Source organism: Peromyscus leucopus, chromosome 6, assembly GCF_004664715.2.
Source record: "Peromyscus leucopus breed LL Stock chromosome 6, UCI_PerLeu_2.1, whole genome shotgun sequence".
In the NCBI taxonomy this organism is placed as follows: domain Eukaryota; kingdom Metazoa; phylum Chordata; class Mammalia; order Rodentia; family Cricetidae; genus Peromyscus; species Peromyscus leucopus.
The window spans coordinates 17006905-17034276 of NC_051068.1; the positions used below are offsets into that span (position 1 = coordinate 17006905).

Below are 27372 nucleotides of genomic sequence, written 5' to 3' on the forward strand. Positions count from 1 at the left end.
CTAATACACATCAAGTTTTATACCTGGATGCCTTAATTTCATGTAATTGAAGAGAACTGTGGGATAGAAAGGGTTTAGCTCATCATTTAAATTCATACGTTTTTGTCCATATGAGTTTGAAGGGGCAAATAAAAAAAGAGGGACATCATAATGCTTGAACAGATTGGTGACACTTGTCAAATATTTTCTCCAGAGTAATCTTGTGTAACTGAATGTAAGTCTGTTGGGTAAAGATCTTACCAAACTCTTTATGGCCAGATTTCCCTCAGTATTAGTTTTTTTTTTAGGCCCTCAAAGACTACTATAAAATGAAAAGACCTTAACAGACAAATTACACATTAAGTTTTATTCTTGTATAAAGACTAATATAAAGTGCAAAACTTTACCACATTCACTACATTTATAGGGTTTCTCTAAGTGTGATTTTTTTCTCATGATTTCAAAGACTGCTGATTCATGCAAAGGCTTTACAATATTGATTACAATCATAGGCTCTCTCTCCAGTATGTGTTTCTTTATGCCTTCAGAGACTACCTGCACATGCAAAGGCTTTACCACATTTATTACATTCATAGGTTTTCTCTCCAGTATGTGTTCTTTCATGTACTTGAAGACTGGTCTGTTGTGAAAAGGCTTCACCATATGGATTACAATCACAGGATTTCACGCCAATATGTGTTCTTTTATATATTTGCAGACTATTGGCACATGTAAAGGCTTAACCACATTAATTTTATTCATTGGGTTTCTCTTTAGAATGTATTCTTTCATGTGTTTAGAGAGGACTGTGGCATGAAAAAGCATTATCACATTGATTATATTTGAAGAGCTTCTCACTAGTATGAGTTCCTTTACGCATTCAAAGACTACTGGCACATCCAGGTTTTACCTCATTGATAACGTTTATAGGGTTTGTCTCTTGTATGTGCTCTTTTATGGATTTGGAGGAGGTGATTGTGTTTTGAAAAGGCTTTATCTAATTGATTAGATTCATAGGGTTTTGGAGCTAGAGTTTTCGTGTCTGGCTCACAGCCGCTCAGAGCCAACCAAGTAAACACAGAGACTTATATTGTTTACAAACTGTATGGCCATGACAGGCTTCTTGCTAACTGTTCTTATATCTTAAATTCATCCATTTCTATAAATCTATACCTTGCCATGGGTCTCGTGGCTTACTGGCATCTTCACATGCTGCTTGTCATGGCAGTGGCTAGCAGTGTCTCTCTGACTCAGCCTTCCACTTCCCAGAATTATTCTCCTCCTTATCCTGCCTATACTTCCTCCTGCCTGGCTACTGGCCAATCAGTGTTTTATTTTTTAACCAATCAGAGCAACACATTTGACATACAGATCATCCCAGAGCAGGGTTTCTCTCCAGTATGTTATTTTATGTATTTAAAAATGACCTTGAATTGCAAAGGCTTTACCACACTGATTACAGTCTTAGGGTTTTTCTGCAGTATGTATTCCTTTATGTATTCCGAGATTGTTGAGACATAAAAGTTTTGCCACATTCATTAAATTCATAGTTTCTGTCCAGAATGCAGTCCTTTTGTATTTGGACATGACTGTGTCATATAAAGGCTTTATTACATTGATTGCATTTGTAAGGTTCCTCTCCAGTATGAGTTCCTTTATGTATGCAGAGATTACCACCACATGCAAAGGCTTTATCACATTGACTACATTCATGGGGTCTCCTCTCTAGATGTTGTGTTCTTTTATGTATTTGGAGATGAGTGTTGGGAAAAGCCTTTATTACATTGATTACATCTGTAGGGTTTCTCTCCAGTATGTGTTCTTTCATGTCTTCAGAAACTATTAGTACATGCAAAGGCTTTACCATATTGATTACATCCATAGGGTTTCTATCCAGTATGTGTTCTTTCATGAATTTAAAGGTTATTGTGTTGTGAAAAGCCTTTATTACATTGATTACACTTGAAGGATGTCTCTCCAGTAATGTGTTCTTTCATGTCTTTGGAGATAACTGTGTTGGTAAAAGGCTTTATCACATTGATTACATTTGTAGGGTTTTTCTCCAGTATGTGTTCTTTCATGTCTTCGGAGACTATTGGAAAATGCAAAGCCTTTACCACATTGATTACATTTGTAGGGTTTCTCTCCAGAATGTGTTCTTTCATGCATTTGGAGAAGACTGTGTCGTGAAAAGTTTTTATGACATTGACTACATTTGTAGGGTTTCTCTCCAGAATGTGTTCTTTCATGTCTTTGGAGATGACCGTGTTGTGAAAAGGCTTTATCACATTGATTACATTTGTAGGGTTTATCTCTAGAATGTATAATTTCATGTCTTTGGAGACTATTGGCACATGCAAAGGCTTTATCACATTGATTACATTTGTAGGGTTTTTCTCCAGAATGTGTTCTTTTATGCATATGAAGATGAATGTGTTGTGAAAAGGCTTTATCACATTGATTGCATTTGTAGGGTTTCTCTCCAGAATGTGTTCTTTTATGTCTTTGGAGATGACTGTTTTGTGAAAAGGCTTTATCACAATGATTACATTTGTAGGGTTTCACTCCAGAATGTGCTCTTTCATGTTTTCGGAGACTACTGGAACATGCAAAAGCTTGATCACATTGATTACATTTGTAGGGTTTCTCTCCAGAATGTATTCTTTCATGTATATGGAGCTGACTATGTTGTAAAAAGGCTTTATCACATTGATTACATTTGTAGGGTTTCTCTCCAGTATGTGTTCTTTCATGCATTTGGAGAGTATTGGCACATGCAAAAGCTTTATCACATTGATTACATTTGTAGGGTTTCTCTCCAGAATGCATTCTTTCATGTATTTGGAGACGACTGTGTCGTAAAAAGGCTTTATGACATTGATTACATTTGTAGGGTTTCTCTCCAGTATGTGTTCTTTCATGCATTTGGAGATAACTGTGTTGTGAAAAGGCTTTATCACATTGATGACATTTGTAGGGTTTCTCTCCAGTATGTGTTCTTTTATGTCTTTGGAGAAGACTGTGTTGTGAAAAGGCTTTATCACATTGATTACATTTGTAGGGTTTCTCTCCAGTATGTGTTCTTTTATGTATTTGGAGACGACTGTGTTGTAAAAAGGCTTTATCACATTGATTACATTTATAGGGTTTCTCTACAAAATGTGTTCTTTCATGTATTTGGAGACTAGTCCCACATGCAAAGGCTTTAATACATTGATTACATTTGTAGGGTTTCTCTCCAGAATGTGTTCTTTTATGCATGTGAAAATTACTGTATTGTGAAAAGGCTTTATCACATTGATTGCATTTGTAGGGTTTCTCTCCAGAATGTGTTCTTTTATGTATTTGGAGAGTATTGTTTTGTGAAAAGGCTTTATCACATTGATTACATTTGTAGGGTTTCTCTCCAGTATGTGTTCTTTCATGTCTTTGGAGACTACTGGTACATGCAAAGGCTTTACCACATTGATTACATTCATAAGGTTTCTCTCCAGTATGTCTTCTTTCATGTCTTCGGAGTCTAATGGTACATTCAAAGGCTTTACCACATTGATTACATTCATAGGGTTTCTTGCCAGTATGTGTTCCTTTATGTATTTGAAAATGATCATGACTCGTGAGGGCTTTACCACACTGATTACTCTCACTGATTTTCTTTCCAGTATGTGTTTCTTCATGTATTTGGAGACTAATGTTGTGTGAAAAAGCTTCATCATATTGAATACAACTATAGAGATTCTCTCCAGTATGAATACTTTCATTATTCTGAAGATGACCGTAATATAAAAATGCTTTTGCACATTGAGTATATTCAGAGGGTTTCTTCCCAATATGATGTTCTTTGTACCTGTAAAGATAATTGGCACATGTAAAAGCTTTATCACATTCAGAACACTGATGAATATTTATAACAGTATGAATTCATTTTATAATTTTGTCTAATTTTTAAGACATATAAGACCTTAAAGTTTATATTCATAGTGTTTCCCTTCATTTAGGGCTGTTTTGTGTTTTTGAAGGTATCTGTAATGGTAAGAGCCTTTATTATAGGGTCCACATTTATAGAATCTTTTGTCTGTATGAGATTCTTCACATATTTGAAGAGAACTGGAAGAACTCAAAGCTTTAAAACACTTATTGCACTCATAAGTTTTCCAATAGTGAGAGTCATACTCCACTTGCAGAGTGAACCAGGACAATAGACATATTTATGCATTCCAATACTCATAGAGCTTTTCTCCAGTCTGGGTGTCTTGATGTTTTCCCAATGAAGTTGGAAAATCAATTAAATTTAAACTTGTATCACACTCAAAAATTCTACTCAAATTGGGGACTATTACTTATCTTCTAATTATTCTGGTTGTGTGAGAGTTATGTTGCATCTGTCATATGCTCATATGGCTTGTATCCAGAGTAGTACATGATATACTGATAAAGGAAAACAAACAAATAAAATGTTTCCACATTGCATTCACAAAATTTGACTTTCTGTTCCTCATAGATATATACTTGGATATATACTTATCACCTATTCAACATATATTCCTTTTACAGTATCTGAGTGGCATGAAATTAAACAGATTGGCTGTTCAACAGCAGAGCTATCATGGAGCTGTAATTAAAATGGGAATATCAGTGAAGGCATTGTTTCACTGTGTTCTTTCTTAGAGGATGCCTTGAAAACACATATCAGCTACCTGGCATTGAGGTATTTGGTTTTGTGAAAATTTAACAATCATCAGTACACTTTAAACTGTGCTTATTTACATGGTCGCTTTTATTTAAAACTTCTGGGACACATTAAAATTTCTCCATAGGCACATTTGTATCAGCTAGCACATGAGAAGTACCTTCTAATTCTTCCAGAACTTTGACAGTGTTCTTCAATATCATGGTCTTCCCAACTGTAGCCTAAAATACAGTACCAGAAAATATATCATATATCATGGGAAACTGTGAAAACTTAAGTTATTATCTACAATGAACCTTAGAACAATGCCAGATTTATTCATCTCATTCTTCTTTATGAATTTAAATTACAAAAGTGTATCAATAAGTAAGGAAGAGTTTTCGCCTTATTTTAAAATGTGATAAAAAAAATTTCAGTCATAGCCATGTGGTGGCGGTGCACGCCTTTAATCCCAGCACTCGGGAGGCAGAGCCAGGCAGATCTCTGTGAGTTCGAGGCCAGCCTGGGCTACCAAGTGAGTCCCAGGAAAGGCATAAAGCTACACAGAGAAACCCTGTCTCAAAAACCAAAAAAAAAAAAAAAAAAAAAAAAAAAAAAAAAAAAATTCAGTCTTACCTACAGCAGTAAGGTTTCTGTAAGTCTCCCACATTACATCTTTGTAGAGATTCTTCTGGGAAGGATCCATCAAAGTCCACTCCTCCCAAGTGAAGTCGATATGCACATCATCATAGGTCACTGCAGTCTAAAATATTCCATACATGTGTACAAAGAAAGTGTGATACTGACAGTATGGTGATGTATACTACATTGGCAGTATATTCATATAATTCTGGGGCTCCCACAGTTATTCCATGACACAAAAGTTCTAATCATCAACACATTTTAGAAAACAAAAACTCAACAATGAGGTTCACATCTGTCATTTCTAAACATTTTGTCTAGGATATAGCCTTGCAGGAGAAATGCCTATAAAGAGATATAAAGAGGGGCTGGAGAGATGGCTCAGTGGTTAAGAGCACTGGCTGTTCTTCCAGAGGTCCTGAGTTCAATTCCCAGCAACCACATGGCTCACAACCATCTGTAATCAGATATGGTACCCTCTTCTGGCCTGCAGACAGACATGCAGACAGCACACTGTATACATAATAAATAAATGAATGAATCTTTTTTTTGTTTGTTTGTTTTGTTTTTCAAGACAGGGTTTCTCTGTGTAGCTTTGTGCCTTTCCTGAATCTCCCTCTGTAGACCAGGCTGGCGACAAACTCACAAAGATCCTCCTGGCTCTGGCTCCCAAGTGCTGGGATTAAAGGCATGCACCACCAATGCCCAGCTAGGCTCACAACCAACAATCTTTTTTTAAAAAAGAGAGATATAAGAAAGGCAAGCAAACAGATCAAAGTACACATTAGAGAAACTGAATGAACAATTACTAACTACAAAAAAGATGGGCAAGTTGGGTGTACTGACTCAAGTCTTTAATCCCAGCACTCACAAGCAAAGGCAGGAGAATTTAATTGAGTTTGCTGCCAGCCTGCCTACGCAATGAATTTCAGGTTAGCCAGTTACATATTAGTAAGACCCTTTCTCCCCCATAAAAATAAATTGTACAAGAAAGGTAGAAAGAACTCACAGGTTTCTATGGAAGTTTCTACAAAGAATTATGCATACACTCCAGTTCTGTTTTGATCTTCCAGAAACCAGTTTAAATTATAACAATACTAAGATCTTACTAAAAGGGAATGCATGTTTAAAGTTACAAGTGAACAGATGAAAACATTAGCAATGTAAATGTTGACCATAAAAATAACAGAGGACAATAGAAATGGCTCAATATTTAAGAGCTCTTGCTGGACTTACAGACAGTTGGGCTCATCATAAATGGGGGCCTACAACTATCCATTACTACAAGTTCAGGGGTTATGAAACTATTTTCTGATTGCTGTGAGAACCAGGCACACATGTGGTACATATCCATGCAAAAGATGCACATTCCTCAAAAGAATTGAAAACCAACATAATAGGTAGGAAGAATGTCACACAGCTGCAATTGAATGACTCAGAGGGCTCACACAGTTTTAATGTCATGAGTATGCCATCCTGGGAAAGAGAATGATACATTCTGCCATAATTAAAAATTCAAGATATGGGTGAAGCTCAGCAAAACAGCATATGCTTGACATGTAGAAATACCTATACAACAAGACCATCACCCAATAATATAAAAACAAAAAAGCCCAGGCATGATGGCCAACATTTAATCACAGGACATAAGAGCCAGAATAATTTGGATCTCTGAGTTTAGGTCAGCCTGGTATACAGAGGTACTTTCAGGACAGCCAGGGCTGCACAGAGAAAACTTCTCTTAAAAAACAAAACAAAACAAAAACCAAAACAACAACAACAAAATAGACAAAAACTCAGGTTACAAAATGACTTAGCACTGAATATCAATTGCTTCAACTATATCTTATGGATTTAGTGATACCATGTATAGCAGTGGTATAAGACATGACAGCCAGACACAAAGAACATGAGCTAAGGATAAGGGCTGTGGAATGCTCAGGTGACTGGGCTGTACCAGTGCCTGTGCTTGCGCCCATCTGTGCTGGCTGGGAAGATGTCTGTGTGACCATGCTGTGGTATGGGTCTGGTGGCTTGCTCATTGTGGACATTGTTGTTGGGGTTGGGGAAACAGTTGCAGTGTCATTCTCCTGAGTCTCAGATAGGACTATGCTGTGAACAGTTTTCCTCAGGGTGGCTGTGGTTGGTGAAGAGGTGTTTGTAACTGCCAAACTTGTCATGGATAAAGGTTTGTTTGTGTCAGTGACTTTGTCTAGTGTTAGTGAGAGTGGAGTTAAAGTTGACTTCTCAGGAAGAGTGGGTGTCCCAGTTCCAGATGATGGGATGGTATCCTCTTGTGTACTTAATGCTGTTGAAGGTATTGTCATGGTCCTATCTGTTCTTCTGAGGCCTAGAGACACTGATGATCGTATTCCAGTGTTGGTGGACTTCGGTGATAATAGAGTTGTACCTAGAGGCATGATAACATTAGAAATTGTCTGTACTGACTGGAAAGGTGTCTGTGTGATTATGCTGTGATGTGTGTCTGGTGACTTGCTCATTGTAGGGGTTGTTGCTGTGGTTGGAGGTATAGCTGCATAAGAAATGGATTGAGGCTAAAGACACTCAAATTCCTTCCCCAGTGAGGAATTTCATCCAGAAAGACTCTTCCTACTAAAGGTTCCCCAAGCACCCAAAAGAAAGCCACCAAGGATAGAGAAGTATTCAAATACACTATCCTATCTGGGAGGGTTATCATTCAATTGAAAACATCCTGAACATAGGCTTATGATCACCCCATGATCAAAACGCATTTAGTCTATCTTCAATGATCCTCATAGTCTTCAACAGCACCTACAATTTCAAATGTTCAAGGTCTCTTTGGACACTCAGGTGATTCCTTGACTCTGACATCTTGTAAAATCAGAAAAGAAGTTACATCTTTCCAACATACACTGGCACAGAATACCTATTACCATTCCCAAAGGGGAAGTGGAACACAGTGAGTAAAGACTGGACCAAGGCAAGACTGAAACCCAGCAGAGTAAACACCAAATCTAGCAGCTGTCTCAGACATATGGGGCTTCAGTTTCAAAGCTTAGGTGTCTCATTTTCCTGAAATTTCTCATATATCTCTTGGCTACTTCCATTCCCTATATGCAGCGCTCCATGGCATATGTCTCACAGCTTTGGTATCTCAACATTTTGTGGTCTCAAAATGCAACATGGGCTTCATGCTCAAAGCTTCAAGCAATGAACTTTCACAGGATCCTTACTGGGGCTCTGACTCTGCCAAATATAGATGACTGCAAAAGTGCTAAACTGAAACCACAGATCAGGAATCTGTGACAAGAAATTTTGATTCTTTCTTATTTCCATAACCAGCACAAGTTTGGCTTCTTAATTGAGAGGAACTTTGCAGAGTTTGGACAACACTTGCAGCAGGTTTTGTATGAAGCTGCTTCCTGGGAATAGGAATCACTTTGCCTAATCCTCTCATTAATTGAAGCTTAACATGATACCCTTAGGGTACCTAGATAGGCTTTCTTCTCTTTAATGGTGATCTCCTTGAAAATTCCTATATGTTTCAGCACATGACTTCCATCTGGAACTATCTTTTCATTGTCACTGGTTTCTGAAAAAAATATTACTCTTTTCACTGTAGACCTGAATGTGTCATCAGTAATAAGCAAGCAACAGATTCAATATTCCATCTAAGAAGTCAGCCCATTACTTTTTAATTTGGCCTTACTCAATTTCTCAGGGCAAGGGCAGAATAAGGAAGATTCTAGGCCAAATAAGACACAAAAGACCTCTAGCTTAATGTTCCTAGAGTCTACTTCTCACTAAAATCTATGACCTTGCCCTTCTCTGTGTGCATTACTCTCAATAGTCTCAGCTTCCTCATCCTACAAGAACAGCCTATTGAGCTCTGTGTATAGTTTTCTATGACTTTTGTCATTTAAGTCCTGATATCTTCTACATTCCTCTAAAGGACAACATTCCCAGATTCTTCCCAGCAACACAATCACTTTTGATGTTCCATTTTTTGTTCTAACTTGCTTCTCTGCTGCTGTGATTAAGTCCTCTAATCAAAATCAACTCGGGTAAGTTTATTTAGCTGATTCTGCCAGGTCACAATCCATCATTGTGGTATAGAAAATGAAGATTAAAACCATGGGCAAACACTGTTTCCTGGCCTTCTCACTTGCTTTCTCACTGTCTTGTGCTCAGCCAGCTCTCCTATCCATCCCAGGTCCACTAGATTAGGGATATTGCCAACTCACTGGAAGAGCCTTCCCACATCAATCATCAACACAATCTCTTACAGACATAGCTGTTCCTGACAATTATGAATAAACCAGCTTTGAACATAGTTAAGCAAGTATATTTGTGGCAGGATGGAGAAACATTTGGGGGATATATGCCCAAGAGTGGTATTAGCTGGGATTTGAGGTAGATAGATTCCCAATCATCTGAGGAACTGATATATTAATTTCCATAAGGGCTGAACAAGTTTTCACTCCCACCAACAACGGAGGAATGTTCCCCTTGTTCCACATCCTGGCCAGCATGAGCTGTCACTTGTGTCATTCATCTTAGCCATTCTGACAGGTGTAAGATGAAATACCAAAGTAATTTTGATTTACATTTCATTGATTGCCAAGGATGTTTAACATTCCCTTAAGTGTTTTTCAGCCATTTTAGATTCCTCTATTAAGAATTCTGTTTAGGTATGTACCATATTATTTAATTGAACCATTTTATTTGTTGATGTCTAGTTTCTTAAGTTGTTTATTATTCTGAGTGAGGCAACTCAGAACCACATATACAAACATGATATGTTATTCACTTATAATTAGACATTAGCTATCAAGTAAACAATACCAACAATATAATCCACAGACCCAGAGAGGATAAGCAACCAGGATGGTTGTGGAGGCAGGGGAATGCATGGATCTCCCTGGGAAGAGGAGATAAAATAGATTTTATGGGTGGACTGTGGGCAGGAACAGAAAATATCAAGAAAGAGAAGGAGAGAGGGAGAGAATATAGGAAAAAGTGAGTGCAATAGGAGAGCTATTAGGGGGTGATATGGAAACTAGTATGGTAGAATCTTTGTGGAAGCTATCAGGGTGATTCTAATGAGGACTCCAAATATTTGAGAATATGGAGCTTGAACTAGCCATATAAGGCTCCCAGTGGTGGGAATGGGACACCAGCCTAGCCTCAAAAATGTTCAACCCACACTTACCTTGTCTGCAAGTTATTCTGGGGTAATGGTGTCTTGGAATTTGTGAAGTAATCAACCAATTAATGAACTAACTTGAGGCCCAAGATCAAAGAGGGAGCCCATGCCCAACACTGTTTGGATGAACGGGAACTAGAAGTTTGATGGCTCAGAGAACTAGGGTAGAACCAAATACAACTGACCAAAAAGAAAAAAAAAAGTCAATGAATTGATATCTAACAATATTCTATTATCATAGATTAGTACCCAGTCCAATTGTCATCAGAGAGGCCTCCTCCTGCAGCTGAAGGGAGCAGATACAGAGATCCTCATCCAAATATTAGCTGGAGCTCTGAGAACCCTGCATAAGGGTGGACTGTAGGACCCAGAGGTGTCAATGACACCAGGAGAACATGTCCACAGAGTCAACTAGGCAGGGACGAACGGGGCTCAAAGAGACACATGCAGCAACCATGGTCCTGCATGGGTCTGTGCCAGGTCCTCTGCATACATGCTGTGGTTTTTTTTTTTTTTTTTTACCTTGATGTGTATGTGGGAGTAAGGGTATCTCTGACTATTTTCCCTACTCTTAGATCCTATTCCTCCTCCTGGGTTGCCTAAGCCAGCCTTGATATGAGAATTTGTGCTAATCATACTATAACTTGCTGTGTCATGTTTTGTTGATATGCCTGGGAGATCTGCCCTTTAGTGAAGAGAAATGAAGGAGGAGGGGATTTAGGGGAGAGAAGTACAGAGAAGGAGTGGAACAAGGGGAAACTGTATTCTGGGGTGTATTGTGTGAGAGAAAATAAATTTTAATAAAGAAAGGAAGTAGAGGAATATGGACACAGTGAGGCAAGATTGGACCAAGGCAAGACTAAAACTCAGCAGGGCAAACACCAAATACTGTTGCTCTGTCTCAGATGCATGGGGCTTCATTCTCAAAGCACTTAGATAGCTTTAACACTGCAACTTTTCATACATGTCTCTCCTTTGCTACTCCCACTCCATGTACGCAGCTTTCCATGGCAGAAGTCCCATAGCTTGGGTATTTCAACATCTGATGGTCTCAAAATGCAACCCAGCTTCATCTTCACACCTTTATGCAATGAACACTCATAGCCTCCACACAGAGTTTCTGACTCTGACAAAAACAAAAGTGTACAACAGTGTTAAACTGATGCCATGAAAGAAATCATGACCATTAAATTGTGCATCTTTCCTGTTTCCAGAACCAGTACAACATGGGTGAGTCCTCCCAAATTTGGCTTCTAAGATGTGATGGACATTCTTCAAATTGCTTTGTAGCAGACTCTGTAGGAAGTTGCAACCTAGCACTAGAAATCACTTTGCTCAATCCATCTATAAATTAAAGGTTTAGCTGGTGGGGTCTTATACATAGGGCTGACAGGCAAATACTGTAAAGCAAGGGAGTTCTCTTTAATAGTAACAGGCTTCGTGAAAGTTCCTGCTGGCTTCAACAGTGGACTGTCATCTGAAACTACATAGTGCTATTTTTCAATTTTTTATTAAGAAATTTTCTATTCATTTTACATACCAACCACAGATACCTGCACCTCCCTCCTGCCATCACTCAGCCTCCCCCCCACTAACTCCCCATTCCCACCTCCTCCAAGTCAAGGTTTCCAATGGGGAGTTAGCAGAGACTGGTACATTCAGTTGAGGAAGGTCCAAAGCCCTCCCTTCTGCAAAAGGCTGCCCAAGGTGTCACACCTGAGGCACTGGGCTCCAAAAAGCCTGCTCATGCACCAGGGTTGGATACCTGGCTGGGGGCCCAGAAAACAGTTCAAACTAAATCACTGTCTTCCATATCCAGAGGGCCAGGTCTAGTCCCATGGTGGCTCCTCAGCTATTGGTTACACAGTTCGTCTGTGTCCACTAGTTTGGCGGGCATCTCTGCATGTTTTCCCATCATGATCTCAATGTCCCTTGCTTATAGAATCCCTCCTCTCTCTCATCAATTGGACTCCTGGAGCTCGGCCTGGGACCTGGCCATGAATCTGTGCATCTGATTCCATCAGTAACTGGATGAAGGCTCGATGATGACAGTTAGGGTATTCCCTAATCTAGTTACTGGAATAGACCAGTTTAAGCACCCTCTCAACTATTGCTAGTAGTCCAAGGTGAGATCATCCTTGTGGATTCCTGGGAACTTCCCTAGCACCCTGATTCTCCCTATTCTCATGATGTCTTCATTTATCATGGTATCTCTTTTCTTGCTCTCCCACTCTGTCCCTGTTCCAGCTCAAACCTCCCATTTCCTTATGTTCTCATACCCCATTCCTGGCCCAACCCCCCGCACCTTCACTTTGCTCATGCAGATCTCATCTATTTCTCCATCTCTGGGCTACCTATATGTCCCTATTAGGATCCTTTTTGTTAGCTAACTTCTCTGGAGCTGTGGGTTGTATTCTGGTTATCCTTTGCTTTATACATTAGTAACGTTCTATGCTTGAACAGAACTGATAGAATCAGACTCACTATGTAGGTAGAAAGTGAATTTATTAGAATATCTCAATGTCTGTGGTCTAGCTAGTCCAACATTGGCTATCAACCAATGAAAAGTTGAAGAATTCAGTACTTCTTCAATCCATGAGGCTGGATGTCTCGAATGGAGAATGGAGAATTCCTAATAATTGGGCTCTAAAGAGAGTAAATGAATGACCTTCCTAGGCAAAGAGAATGAGCTTCCTTCTTCAATATTCTTATATATATAGGCTGTCACCAGAAAGTATGGCCAAGATTAAAGGTGGATCAAATTACCTTGAAGATCCAGATTAATGAAGGGTCTTCCCATTTCAAAATTTTAATTAAGAATAATCTCTCATAGGTATACCCAAGTGCTGTCAGCCACAAAATTATGAAGTGGGGATTCAGCCATCATTGACAAGTCCCACCCACTAGAACTGGGTGCTCTGGTGGAGGAGTTACAAGTCTAAAAGCAAGGTGTTTTGGAGTTATTGCCTTTTCAATGTATAGGCTGTTTCCTGCCGTGAATTTCTTGTGTGAAACTGTAGCTTTCTCATCTGTTACTACCATGGAATTCATTTCACAAGAGTTTCTAGCAGTGTAATCTATCATTATTGGGCACAATTTCCCCTATTCATTTGAGGTATATTGATAGCTTCCCACAGTTATGTGTGAAAACAGTTACACAGGCAAAATTTTGAGACATCTCAGACATTCAAGGACAAAGTATGAGCATACTGTTGATTTGCAACCCTTAGGTAGATAGAAATGTACTCTGGCTTTACCTCACCTGAAGATAAAAAAAAACTATCCTGAATTAACCTCACTAACCCTAAACTCTTAACTCCTTATACTTACTTTCACCTCAGTTTATTGACACAAGACTTTAGCTTAGAGATTTATTGCTTGTAAACACTGAGATATAGTGGAAAATGTAATCAGCCATTTGCTAGTACCTGGAGATGAGTAAACTTTCCCAAGAACCCTCTGAGGACCTGTCCCTCCATGGCCAGAGGGGCTAGAAGGTGTCAGGTTCTGTTTCTTGTACAAATTAAGCTTAATTCTATCTTGATTCTGCATCTTTAAGCAATGGGTGTAATCTTTAGATCTAAGGAGTTCCTTTTAAGCAACTGATTATAGCAAAAGTGCTACAGCAGACCAAAAGCTGCACATTCCTCTACTGCTTAGGCAGGTTACCTAGTAACCAAGGATGCTTACCCTGCCTGTGGAAAAATGGCTCATGAGAGCCCTTTGGAAGCAGAGCATTGTGGAAAAGACTGTTTTACCTTATTCATGATTTTCACTGATTAATAGATTTTTTTAACTTATATGTAGCCACACTTAGGAATGTAGTTTGAGCACAGGAATTCCTCCCTCAGACTTCTTTTGTGGATTTAATTCGTAGTTGACCTCACCAGAAAACTTTCACTAGCCACTCCCATCTGGTGTCATAAGTAAACCTGATAGTTATTGATCTGTGTATGAATTTGAAGCCTCTGCTTGCATTGGCAAAGAATTATTGGTTTTTTTTTTTTTTTTTTTTTTTTGGTTTTTCGAGACAGGGTTTCTCTGTGTAGCTTTGCGCCTTTCCTGGGACTCACTTGGTAGTCCAGGCTGGCCTCGAACTCATAGAGATCCGCCTGGCTCTGCCTCCCGAGTGCTGGGATTAAAGGCGTGCGAGACCACTGCCTGGCCGAATTATTGTTTTTAAATGCATGTAGGCCAGGACCCTCGCTGTAGAGATGAAGTTTACTTGGAACAATAAAAAGATGGACTGAAAGAGCACGGTGTGAGTAGATTCATTCCTCTCCCCTCACTTCTAGTTTTCCTCCACTGGTTGTAGTGTCTCCTTTTAACTCAGATAGTCTTTAAGGCAGGCCCCTAAAAGCTTTTGTTATCCTTACCCAATTTTTGTACATTAGTTAATTCCAGAGCTAGTCAGTTTGGGCACCAAAAACAGTCATCACAAGAGGCAAGACAGAAGATCTGAGAAAGATTTCTTACCTGAATGAGACAAGGAGAATGTGGGAGTCATTTCCAAAGCAATGCTTTGCCTAAGCAACAGAAGCATGGGGATTTTACTTGGGAGTCTGTAAACATTCATATACAGTTCTGCTATTCTCACACTGACAATGGAGGGAGAATATAAATACAGAAAACACAAAGGAAAAGTCACCTATCAGCACTGTGGTCACTGCTCTTAGTTGGATGGCTCTGCTGAGCTACTGTAACCTAAGAACAAGGCTTCTTTTGCCTCTGAGCAGGCAAAAGTTCAGAAGAAGGCCACAGCTGCTTCCACACAGGATCATTTTAACAAGGAGTTCATTTTAACAAGCCCTGGCTGCTGTCTGTCTCAGGACTGTGACATTGCTGTAGAGAATTCCATTAGTTCCTTCTTCTAACTTTTAAAAAAATGTTAGTTACATGGGTATTTTGCCTGCATGTGTCTTTGCACAGTACCTACAGAAGCCAGAAGGGAGCAAGATATCTCTCGGCCTGGAGTTATAGCAAATAGTTAGCTACCATGTGGGTTCTGGGAATAGAATTTGGATCCTCTGAAACAACATCCAGTGATGTTATCTACTGAGTAATCACTCTAGCCGCTTCTATTACTTAAATTTTATTCCTATACATTTTAATTAAAAGATACAGCATCACTTTCCCCTTGTTCTCTCTTCACTCCATCCCTTTTCCAATGTTTCCCTTCCAACTTCTTCCTTGTCAAGTATGTATGAGTAAGTATGCTGAAATACATGGAGGTAACCTGCTGAGTCTGTTTTTGTTGGTTGTGTATGGTTGCAGGGCTGACGACATTGTAATAGAGAACAGTAAGGAAATGTACATCAGTGACACAGAAGAGGAATCAAACCTGTATGGTGAAGATCACTATTAAAAATGTGTTTCAGTAAGAGGCCTTGCAGATGTCCATGAATTCATATCCAGGTTCTTTTCATTTTGAGCACCAAACAGGGTGGTGAAGTAGTCTCATTTCTATTACACTGATAAAATAACCTGACTCAAAGTAACTTTGGGGGAAAACATTCACTTGATTCATAATTTTATGATACATCCCTATCAAACAGGACTTTTCCTGCCATGGTCCCCAAAGTATGATAGGTTAATAATAACATAAAACACTCTCAACTTCTTAAATCCCAAAGTCTTTAAAAATTCCAACATTTAGTAAGTCTCATAAATGTATATTCTGAAAAAAAAAAAAAAGACTAAGAGCCCACAGTTTTCAAAAAGGGGAGAACAGGAGAATAGCAAATAATCAATCACATTTAAGGACACCAAAACCTAACAACTTCCTGTATCACACGTACAAGTTCCTGAGACTCTAATGATATTCTAGGCTCTCAGAGACTGTGGAAAAGCTCCATGTTTCAGGCTCTGCCATCTCTAGCACACACAGCTTGCCTACCACCCCAGTTCTACTCCACAACTGCAGCTCTCCTTGGTCATCCTACAGTCCAAGAACCTACCACCCCTTCAGGTGTCCACTGTACTCACTGACCTCTCAGGGCCTCTCCGCAGGTGTTTCAAATCTGTTACAGTGTCATCAGCTCTTCATGAGCCCTTCAGTCTTGGATTGCGCAAGATACCGAGGCAGAAGAATCCCAGCAAATTACCAAACTGTCTGGGCTCTGCCCAGATATCAAGCAAAGGTAGTATCTATTCCTTCGGTCTACTGTATGTGGATTCTACTTTTACCTGACAGCTTACTGAATTTGAGGGGACCTAAAGGGGTAAAGAATAAACACAGCAGACAGGAGGAGACATGAAGGAGATGGGAAAGGACAGAAGGAGACAGGAGAGGACCTGAGCGTCCCCAGGGCACTGGAGGTGCTTCAGTTCTCTGAGTCCCAGTATCAGCTCCCTGAAGTCTCTACTGTCTGGTCCATCTAGTCCTGACCTGGAGATGGTGCACTGATGGAGCCTGGGAAGTGCTCCTATTCTAAGCCTTGCAGTTACCATTTGTACCTCAAACCAGCTTGGCTTGCCCTCAGTCAAGTGACAAGGACACAGAAATTTGAGCAGGGAAAGAACAGAAAGATATTAACCCTATCCAATCAGCAGCCTGGCAAAGTCTTCTCCACATCCTCTACACTCACATCCTGAGACCCTGTCACCCTAGAAATGTTGTGAGCCTGGATTTTAAGGCAATTGGAACTTAAATCTCCCACAGCTTCGACCTTGAGGTTCACATGACTCATGGAAAAAGACACCTTAAGCAGTGGAGGTGAGATTATCCAGAGGCCCACAGTCTTGCTCTGGTCTGTAGAAGATAGCAAGGGACAGTTTCCTCAGCCCACCATAGACTTGTCTGTTCCTGGGGGCCTGCCTCCATACACCATTGTACACTTAGCCCTTGGATGTTGTTGAAACCCTCAAACTCTAGCCTCTGCCTCCTAAGTTTTGTGATCACAGGGTTGGGACACCATATCTGGCCTTGGTGACTTGTTACTCAACTTTACTGAGTGCCATTGTGTGAACATATGGACACTCAAAATGTAAAATTTTAAAAGTCAATAAAAAGAAGTAACCAAGGTGGTTGATTACACTGTATCCATAGTCAGGAAGCAGATAGTGATGAATGTTGGTCATTATTACATAATTCAGTAACAAATCCATGGAATGGAATGGTGCTATTAATTATAGAAGGCAGAAGAGTCTTCTCATCTCAATGAACTTAATATATAAGATAATCTCTTAAAGCACACCTCAGAGCATAACATGATCTAGATAAGCCCTCAGAGGAGTGACTGGAAGGGTGTCCCTTGACTGACTCTTATCAAGTTGAAAATCAATATTAGCCATCACACAAAATTAATAAAATTTGCTGTGTAGACTGCCTGTGTAGACAGTGACACTATTCCTTTTTTAGTGATATCTCAAATACCAATGAGCCATGTTTAAAGACAAAGTACATAAAACATAGGAGTATGGACTTACTCCTTTCCCAGATGTAAGCAGCAATTTGCTGAGAATCCCCAGGACAGGATTATGAACTCCATATAGAGCAAGGCACAGTGCAGAACCCTTCTGACCCATGTTTTTACTTCATTAAAACAGAATCCTACCCGAGCCACCTCAGCAACTGACAGATGATCTTTTTACCAAAGAGAAGGAAAGAGGGAGACAGAGAGACAGAAAGACAGAGAGAAGGAGAGAGAGGGAGGGAGGAAGGAGAGGAGGGAGGGAGGGAGAGAGAGAGAGAGAGAGAGAGAGAGAAGAGAGAGAGAGAGAGAGAGAGAGAGAGACTCCCTAAGGACCCACTGAAATGGAACTTACAATGTCAACAAACTGTAAACATGGCTTTTGGTCAATTCTTAAGTGTGGCTCTCCCTCACAAGACTACACTATCCAAAAGTCCTTTCTTTCTAATAATATCTGTGCTAAATCCATGATAAACATCTATTTTTAGCCAGGTGTGGACATATGAGGCAGAGGCAGGTGGATGTCTGTGAGTTCCAGGTCTAGCCTATCTACTACATAGTGAGTTCCAGGTCAGACAGGGTTAGAACATGACATTGTGTCTCTCCAAATGATCTTGTTATCAAAGAGGAGAGACAGAAGCAGAGAGACAGAGAGACAGAGGAGGGAGGGAGGGAGGAGGGAGGGGAGGGAGGAGAGGGGAGAGGAGAGAGAGAGAGAGAGAGAGAGAGAGAGAGAGAGAGAGAGAGAGAGAGAGAGACTCCCTAAGGACTCATTGAAATGGAATTTACAAAATCAACAGAACTGTAAACATGGCTTTGTGTCAATTCTTAAGTGTGGCTCTCCCTCACAAGACTACACTATCCAAAATATCACTCCAAAAACTCTTCTTAGTAAACATCAGGACTAAGAAAGTGGGTTAACAGATACAGTACTCATCTTGCAACTACCCCTTTACTTCTGCATTATAAAGCCAGTTGCAACAGTGCATGTCTATAGTCCAATGGTTTAAGGCAAGATAAAAGGCAGGCAGCTGCCTATGACTCTATGTGTATAGAAATTAAATAAACACAGATCTCACGACTTTCAACTCAAAGTGACCCTTAAACTGTTGTTTCTAACCCTCTAGCTACTGATATTTCTCTAAGAGAGGCTCCATGTTCTAGAGCTCTCTCTGCAAAGGGAGGTGATCTCCTGCAGATCCTGCTATAGCTCTGCAGCCTTCATGCTCCCTTGTGTTTTCAGGCAAACCCAGCCCCAGTGATGCCACACAGAAAACACTGTAGAAGAATAATTTAATGTCTGATTCCAACCACATAGATTATGTCACAAGATGTGGCATCTGCCCTATCCACCTGCCCAAAACCATGCAACCTGAGATACTTCTGCAGCTCAGAACTTCCTTTTGTCCCCTGAAACTGACCTTCACTGAATCACACCATGGTAGCTGGCAGTAGCAGAAAGCTAAAAGCATTCTAATCATGTATTGCTGAAGAATGATCCCCATCACCCTCTTTCTACCATTTTCTAAACTGTCTGTAACATTTATAAGACAAACCTGAAAGGGAAATGTAACATCCAGAACTTGTAGAAACCAGACCTTCAGTTTTCCAATCAATCTGTCTTCCCAGATTCCCACTGTCACAGAAGCAAAGCCTATGTGTGTACACTGGACAGTGATATTACAAGCATCATAGCCTCCCATGCCAGGGTGGCAGAGCCTTCTCTTCCCCAGGGAATCCACACTCCCTGGATCAGTAAGGATCAGAGGCCAAGGGCCACTGCCCAGGTTACTACAGGGACCAACAGAAACACAGTCTGGCTCATGGTCTATCCCAGTCCCAGCAGTTCAGACTCTGACAGCTCAGCCAACCTGCTCTTCCTGGACAGTGGCCCCCACACTCACCATGGCATAGCTATGGTGTTCATTAGAGCTCCCTATATCAGAAGCAGAGGAGAATCCCAAAGAGAAATTGAAAGTCACCTCCCACTGGTGCTACTGATGGCTAAGTCTTCCCAAAGCTCCTCATTAGTTAGGACCACCCCGGTGGATCTCAGGACATTAGCAGTTACCCTATTGGGTGAGCAGAGAGATCCAATGACTCATACAGCACAAGTCTTCCCAGCTCTGCCCTTCCACACTAGGGTTGGACAGGTATCTAGTCTGAGAAACTTGTAGTTTAGAGAATATTCCATTCTCTAGAGCACTTCCTATTCCTCTTTCAAGGCACTGGGTCCTTTGCATGCACATTCCATTACACACTCAATGTCCAGTGAAGCCAACCCTTTGCTTCAGAGCTGGGAGGTCCTGACGCCAAACACAGGTCACATTCAAACAGTAACTGTTGTGAAAGCAGAAACAGGTCATGGATTAGAACACAATGAAGGGTCTATGGGAGGGCTTGGAACCATGAAAGATATAGTGGAAATGAGGAAATAATAATCCCATAAAATTATGTTGGAAAGTTGAAACAGGCTTTATGGACATGTGCTCCAGAGACTAGGGATGTGTACTAAAGCACACTAAGTACTACTCATGCATTTCTCCAAGGCTGAACATCTTAAACCTGGAAAAGAGTCATCGTTAGGCAGGGCCACACCATTTTATCCAGTTCTTCTATTTAGGTTGAACTGGTTGGTGTAACTAATGTAATTTTGTTTCATAAAAATTCAGTTCTTTATCCAGATTCTTGATTGTCTGGTCTGTGGAACAGAGAAATGGTCAGTTAGGACATTTATGGAATGTATAAAACCGATGACCTCACTACTCATTGCTACTGTCAACTCCTCTCACAGCAGGAAAGCTTTCACCTCCTTCTTGCCAACCCTTTCTGTGCTGTGACTACACCTGCTTTACTGTGGGTCAGTGAACTCAACTCTCACACAGGGCCCACTTCATCTGTAATTTCACAATGAAACCTAGAGAGGTTGAGGGTACTCATTCACTGATCTATTTTCCATCTCACTGACCAGTCAAGGCCCAGCCTGGAAGGATTTGCAGGACTGTCTTCCAGTGCTGGGCAGCAGAGGCAGGATGTGGTATTCCAAGAAATTCTCAATTATGTAGTGTGAGACAAACTTGAGCTACAGGAGACATTGGTCTAAACTAGTGGTTCCCAACCTTCCTAATTCTGTCATACTTTAATGCAGTCTTTTATCAGGTGGTGAACCCAACTATAAAATTATTTTCATTGCTACTTCATACCTAAAATTTGCTACTATTATAAATTATAATAAAAATATCTGTGTATTCTAATGGTCTAAGGCCACTGCTGTTAAAGGGAGCCTCTACCCTTCATGTTGAGAACCACTGCTCTATAAAGGTATATAAATAAATAAATAGCACCTAAGAAAAATTGGAAAGAAATTCTTAATGGCTAGGGAACATTGGAAAACAGATTAGAGCTATAATACATATAAAGAAAGTGAAATTTAAAAAATGGTACCACTAACTGACTTTTTAAAATGATAGAAATAACTGGAAGAACACTTAGCAGTACTGACTTTGCAACAGAGTAAGCACTTCCCTGCTAGAGAGAATGCCATTCATGACACTGCATGACTTTCCCATGTAAAGTGTCAGCTGCTGGGTGCTATAAGCTGACACATGGATTTAAAGCCAATGGCCTGTGTCTCAAACCTCTGAGCTGACTTAACTGTGTCAACCAGGAATGCACATATCTGCATAGGAGAGTTCCCTAACTGGAAACTGAAGACTCAGTACTTCAAGTTACCCTCCCTAAATTGTACACCCACCAATTCTATCTATCTTCATTCACATGGAAGGAATAATATCAGGAGTTAAATTACACAGAAAGTCACTCCCCCTGCCCAGCAGGTCCTTTTTTATGATGGAGACCTCTGCAGCTCACTGCCTTAAACTCCAGCCCATGATTTAGCTATTGCCTAGCCTGTTTCCCTGTGCAGTGTACACAGGCCACTGTTCCTCCTCCTCTTCTGGTCTTAAGTGAGATGCCATGATCCACACACAAATTCTTTCCTGTTACTGCAATGGACAGTCCACTATGTGACTCAAAGTGGTGACTTTAGAACTCTGTGGTGCTACAGACCTGCAATACAAGAATTCATGGTGCTGGCTGGGCAGTGGTGGGGTACGCCTTTAATCCCAGCACTCGGAGACAGACTTTTGCAGGAGGATCTCTGTGAGTTTGAGGCCTCCTTGGCCTACAGAGGGAGTTCTAGGAAAGGCACAAAGCTATATAGAGAAATTCTGTCACGGGAAACCAAAAAAAAAAAAAAAAAGAATTCATGGTGCTTGGTCAGAACAGTAGCAAGGGGAATGCCCTGTGGGGATACAGACAGGATTCAAGTCCTCCTCAATCTACATCAGAGAATTTGACTCAAAAACACTTTTCAAAAAGACTGGAAATGCAGCTGTTCTAGACTATGATGGCAACACACCAGGACTTAATGTTGGTTGTGACCCTGTGAGCAGCATGTTAGAGGCCTGTTCTTTGAAAGGGGGCAGGGAATGGGGGGGACCCTTTTGGCTGGTTGTAAATTACATTTTCTCCTTTGTTATGGGAATGTTCCTAGATGGCTGGTTAGTCCTGGGGAACAAGTATTTACATCTTATCATATTAATCTCTAAAAGGCACGGTTAGCATACATATCTTAGGGATATCTGAGAGACAGCCCTCCCTTAGCTTAATTCTACTTTGTGACTTAATGTCTCCTAAGAATGGGTAAATCATTTTACCATCAATTCTATTACCATCAATTCTACTCTTCTACATCACAGTTTAGCAGTGGAGTGCTACTCTACACAGGAGATGCCCTTTACCAGCTCCACAAATTAACTACAGATGGATCCTAAACCTAAATGATGAAATGCAGAACTGTTTAAAGATTCTACAGAGACCAGGGCTCTCCGTGTTTGGCAAATCTGCCTTCCATAGTGACAATACAAGCATTACAGGCCCCAGCACTTCACAGTGACATCAACAACAAGGGTATTTGTGAGTCTTGTTCCCAATGCTCTGCACAGACACAGATGCTTTGCCCACGAGAGAAGTTATTCAGAGGCTTCAGCCCAGCCCAAGGAGTTGCAAGGGCCACGTAGGACACGCAGGATCAAAAAGGAATACACGCGTGACACACAGGACCAGGAAGGAACATGTGGGATTCGCAGGCTCGCACAGGACCAGGCAGGACCACACTGAATTCTGCCTCTGGCCACTGGCTCCCACCCTCCTCGGGAGGACCCACCACCCGGTTCCGGCTCAGCCGACGCTCCTCCCAGTCTGGGGAAAGCAGCCCCTCGCTCACCATGGCCGGCCACTCCTCCCGGTCTGGGAACAGAAGCCCCTTGCTCACCATGGCGCAGCTGCCAAGTACTCAACCCACAGCAGAGCGCACGGGGTACAGCACAAGAAGCCAACTTTCTACTTCCTCATCAAAAGAGCTGAACCAGACGCCTAGCGCCAGGAGGAAGAACACTCCCATCTGACTGGTGGTCGCTCGAGCTCCCTGATTGGCTAGTGAGGCCTGAGTGACAGGACCGGGTAAGCAGAAGGAAAACAGTACAGTTTCCAGCCTGGCTTCCACCTGAAGCACAAACCTATCCCAGATTGGCTGGAGATTTGCGCCAAATTCCACAGCAAGTCTCTAGTTAATATAAACTAATGGGTTCAGTTTTAAAAGAAAGTATACATTTTCAGAAGAAGCCTAATCAGACAATATTGCACAAGAGGAACACAAGGTATCTCTAGAACATTATAAAAAAAAAAAAAAAAAAAAAAAAAGTCCACAGTGGCTGGGACTGATTACCACAGCCCAGGTGTGGAAAGAGATGGCTCTCAGGATCTGAAGAAACCCTTCCCAAAGGCCCTGGTCCCAGACTTTTACCAGCTCCCCAAACATATTCCTAGTTTTAGAGAAGGAACTCTCCCCCCCTCCCCCCTGCCCCTATACATCAGGGCCTTAGAGAAACCTCCCAAGGCTTAGACAGGTTGCAAAACTGAGAGAGGCATAGTTTCTCAAGTATCTTCTAGGAGTTCTGCACTTTGAATTTGACATTTATGTGTAAGATCCATTTGGAGTTAATTTTGTGGAGATTACAAATGGCATCTCATGTACTGGGTAGCACTTTTCTACTGAGCTGTGATGTAGAAGAGTAGAATTGGTGATATAAAGGATTTGGCAATGCTTTGGTCATAGTAAATCATACAAAGTGGAATTAAATGGTGTGTAGTGTGTGTGTGTGTGTGGGGTGTCTGCCTCTAAAACACCCAAAGATAAGTAGTATGCAAACCAGGCCTGTTACAGAATAAGATGCTAGGATGCAATAGTTTGTTCAGCTTTTGAGTATAGTGGTCACATGTCTGTACATGTGCTAATGGGATGTGCATCTATGGAGAGAGGATAGAGCGAACCCTTTGGGTAAGGATCTCTCTATACTAAGCTGGAGCATCATAGTTTTAAGAGGGATTTCATAGTTGTGCTGTACTGAATGCTGTACACATCTATTCGATGATGTCTTGTCATGTGTTTGCTGGTTCTTTGTATTTCCTACATACACCCATTAAAAAACAAAAGTGCCAGGCGATGGCAGCACACACCCTTAATCCCAGAACTCAGGAGGCAGAGGCAGGTGAATCTCTGTGAGTTCGAGGCCAGCCTGGTCTACAAAGCGAGTTCATGGAAAGGCACAAAGCTACACAGAGAAACCCTGTCTAAGCAAAAAAAAAAAAAAAAAAAAAAAGCAATGATACTATGTATTATATATGAAGACTGCCTTGTGTTTTCTCTAAGAACTAAATTATTATATTATCTTATACACAGTTTCTATTCAGCTTTCTTTTGTTTGATTCTTGTTCCTCAGCACTATCTAAGGACAAAGAGTTGGCACCATCCTATATCAGCTGTGCCTAAAACTAAAACAGGAAGCTGAGACTGAGGTTCTTGTCTTGGACAGCAAACATGAAGCAGAGAGAGTGCACTGGAAATGGTTCATGGGTTTTGAAACCTTAAGTTCCATCCAATGACGTACTTCCTCCAGGAAGGTCAAACCACATAAACCACCAAACGGTGTCAAGAACGGGGTATCAAATATTGAGATGCCTGGAATATGAGTGGTATGCCACTGAAACTTCTACAATGAAACACTTCCTCCTTTTCATCTCCACCAAAGGACAATGAAAACAATAATCAACACACATTGTATAATTCAATTCACTCAGAGTTCCTTTTGGCAGCTTCTCAGCTCTCACATTTCTTTCTAATATGTCCTTAAAACTTTGAAATATAGATACAGTTAAAATCACATTTAAGTAAGATTCAAAGAATCTAGATTATCTATTCCATACAGAGACTTGGTAACAGAAGTGGGTTTGCATTCAGTAAACAAGGAGAAACTAAAGCTGGTGCTTAGCTGGTTTCAGCATTAATTATTCTTTAATCAGTAGGATTGTGACTACAAATTCCAGAAGTCTCTCTGCATCATTAAACCTGTGTGGAAATACTCAACACAGACACACCTGGAGATTGTAGTGTTTCTGCGAGTGTGTGTGAGTGTGTGTGTGTGTATGTGTGTGCACACATGCCCAAACACGCGCGAATGCACACACATGCATATTTTACTGGACATGTCTTACTATCATAATCTCTATGTAGATCAAGCTGGTTTAAATTCATGGAGGGATCCCTGGCTCTGCTACTATGCTCAGATATATTTATTTCTAAGAATGATTTCACAGGGACCAGTGGTTGATACATCAAAAGGGTTTGAGAGATACTGTCCTGAAACTCCAGTGCTCTTTATTATTCAGATTGGATCTTCTTTTGCATTGTGTGTGTGTGCATGTGTGTGTATGTGAGTATGTGTGACTAAATAGCATAGGCTTTCCCTGTAGCTGGAGTTTTTTCCAGTCCTGCCTGGCCCATGGTCAAATCTCTCTCACAAACCAGTCCCTCAGCCACTCAGACCCAACCAAGTAAACACACAGAGACTTATATTACTTATAAACTGTATGGCTGTGGCAGGCTTCTTGCTAACTATTCTTATATCTTAAATCAACCCATTTCTATTCATCTAAAAGTTGCCACATAGCTCATGGCTTACCAGTATATTAACATCTGCTTCTCATCATGGTGGCTGGCAGCGTCTCTCTGCCTCAGCCTTCCACTCCTCAGAATTCTCCTCTCTCCTTGACCTGCCTCTACTTCCTGCCTGGCTACTGACCAATCAGTACTTTATTTTATCAATCAATCGTCCACGGCATTTCCTCAAACTGACAGTGGTTTCCTGCCTCTGTCTCTAGTGTGGTACTATTATAGGCTTGTCTACCTATTTCTGGCTCAAGTGGGCTCTTCTAAAGCTATTTAATAAGACTTGAGAATGATTGGACAAAAACAACAGTTCTGTACAAAGATTGAAGAGTCAGAGACACAGCCTCATGCTGTTTTGTAACAAACTAGATGTTCATAGGGAACTCTGCCAAAGTTAAGCTGGGACACTTTGTTGCATTTTGGAAAAGGATTTCAGAATGCATCAATACAAACTGGAGTTGGAATTTTATTTTATTTCAACAGAGGGCCTTTCTATGTTATTGGCTTTCCTGGAACTTAAAATGTAGCCCAAGCTGGCCTAAAACTCCCAGAATTCTGCCTGCCTCTGACTCCAGGTACTGAAAAAGAAGATGTGTGCCACATCATCCAATTTGTAATTTTATTATTTATTCACTTATGGTTGCTTTATGTATGTGCTCATTTCTGTGTGGGTGTGGAAGATGTTCATGTGTGCCATGGGATGGGTGGGAAAGTCAGAGGACAACCTTCAGTGTTGGTCCTGTCTCTTCATCATGTGTGAGACAGGGTCTCTAGTTTACTATCAAACACACATAGTATTGTAGGGTTTCTCCTCTCTGCCTCCTGTGTTGCCTTAAAAGCATTGGATTATAAGAATACAATGTTGCAACTGGCTTTATAATGCAGAATTTAAGGTATAATAACTCAGGTTCTCAGTTGCAAGGTGAGTATTTTGTCTGCTAACCCATCTTCTCAGGCCTGACCTTTAAGTAGAGATTTTTGGAGTGAGTGTGTTTTGGGACATAGTCTCACTTTCTAACCCTGGGTGCTAACTGCATCTGTGCTGTAGCTTTTCAATTCTTTGCCAAGTAATGCCCATCTCTATCATGAGAGTTGTCTATGTTAATATATTTTAATTTCCATGTTCATAATGCTCTTAGTACTCTTTTAAGTGAAAAATAACCTTGATAAGACTTTTTTGTAAGGGAACATGCATTTTGCATTAATTAAATGTATGTTACTAGATCATGGTCAGGGATATTTGACTCCAGAATTAACTTTTAAAATTTGAAATGTAAAATGTCCTCCACAAACCTCTCATTGGTATAATTCAATGAGATTATAAACCAAATCAGTGTGATGTATCAGTTTATGCCCAATTATTTAGTTGTATGGTTCCTGTGGAATTGTCCTTAGAGACAATTTTGAGCTGTCA

At 40.7% G+C, this 27372-nt stretch overlaps 1 protein-coding gene across 2 annotated transcripts; it reads right to left on the reverse strand.

Moving 5' to 3' along the window:
* Positions 1–1364: 1364 nt before the first annotated feature.
* LOC119088154 (zinc finger protein 431-like) lies at positions 1365–23340 on the reverse strand. 2 transcript variants are annotated; one of them, XM_037206547.1, is made up of 7 exons: positions 23178–23340; positions 5285–5411; positions 4830–4890; positions 3735–3826; positions 2586–3566; positions 2308–2510; positions 1365–2228 (listed from the first exon to the last, which is right to left on the reverse strand). In XM_037206547.1, the coding sequence occupies exons 1-7, from the start codon at positions 23226–23228 to the stop codon at positions 1896–1898; spliced, it is 1848 nt and encodes a 615-aa protein (XP_037062442.1). In that variant the 5' UTR covers positions 23229–23340; the 3' UTR covers positions 1365–1895. The 2 variants fall into 2 exon arrangements, with proteins under 2 accessions (XP_037062442.1, XP_037062441.1); XM_037206546.1 differs by having other exon boundaries at positions 1365–3826.
* Between the last annotated feature and the right edge of the window lie 4032 nt (positions 23341–27372).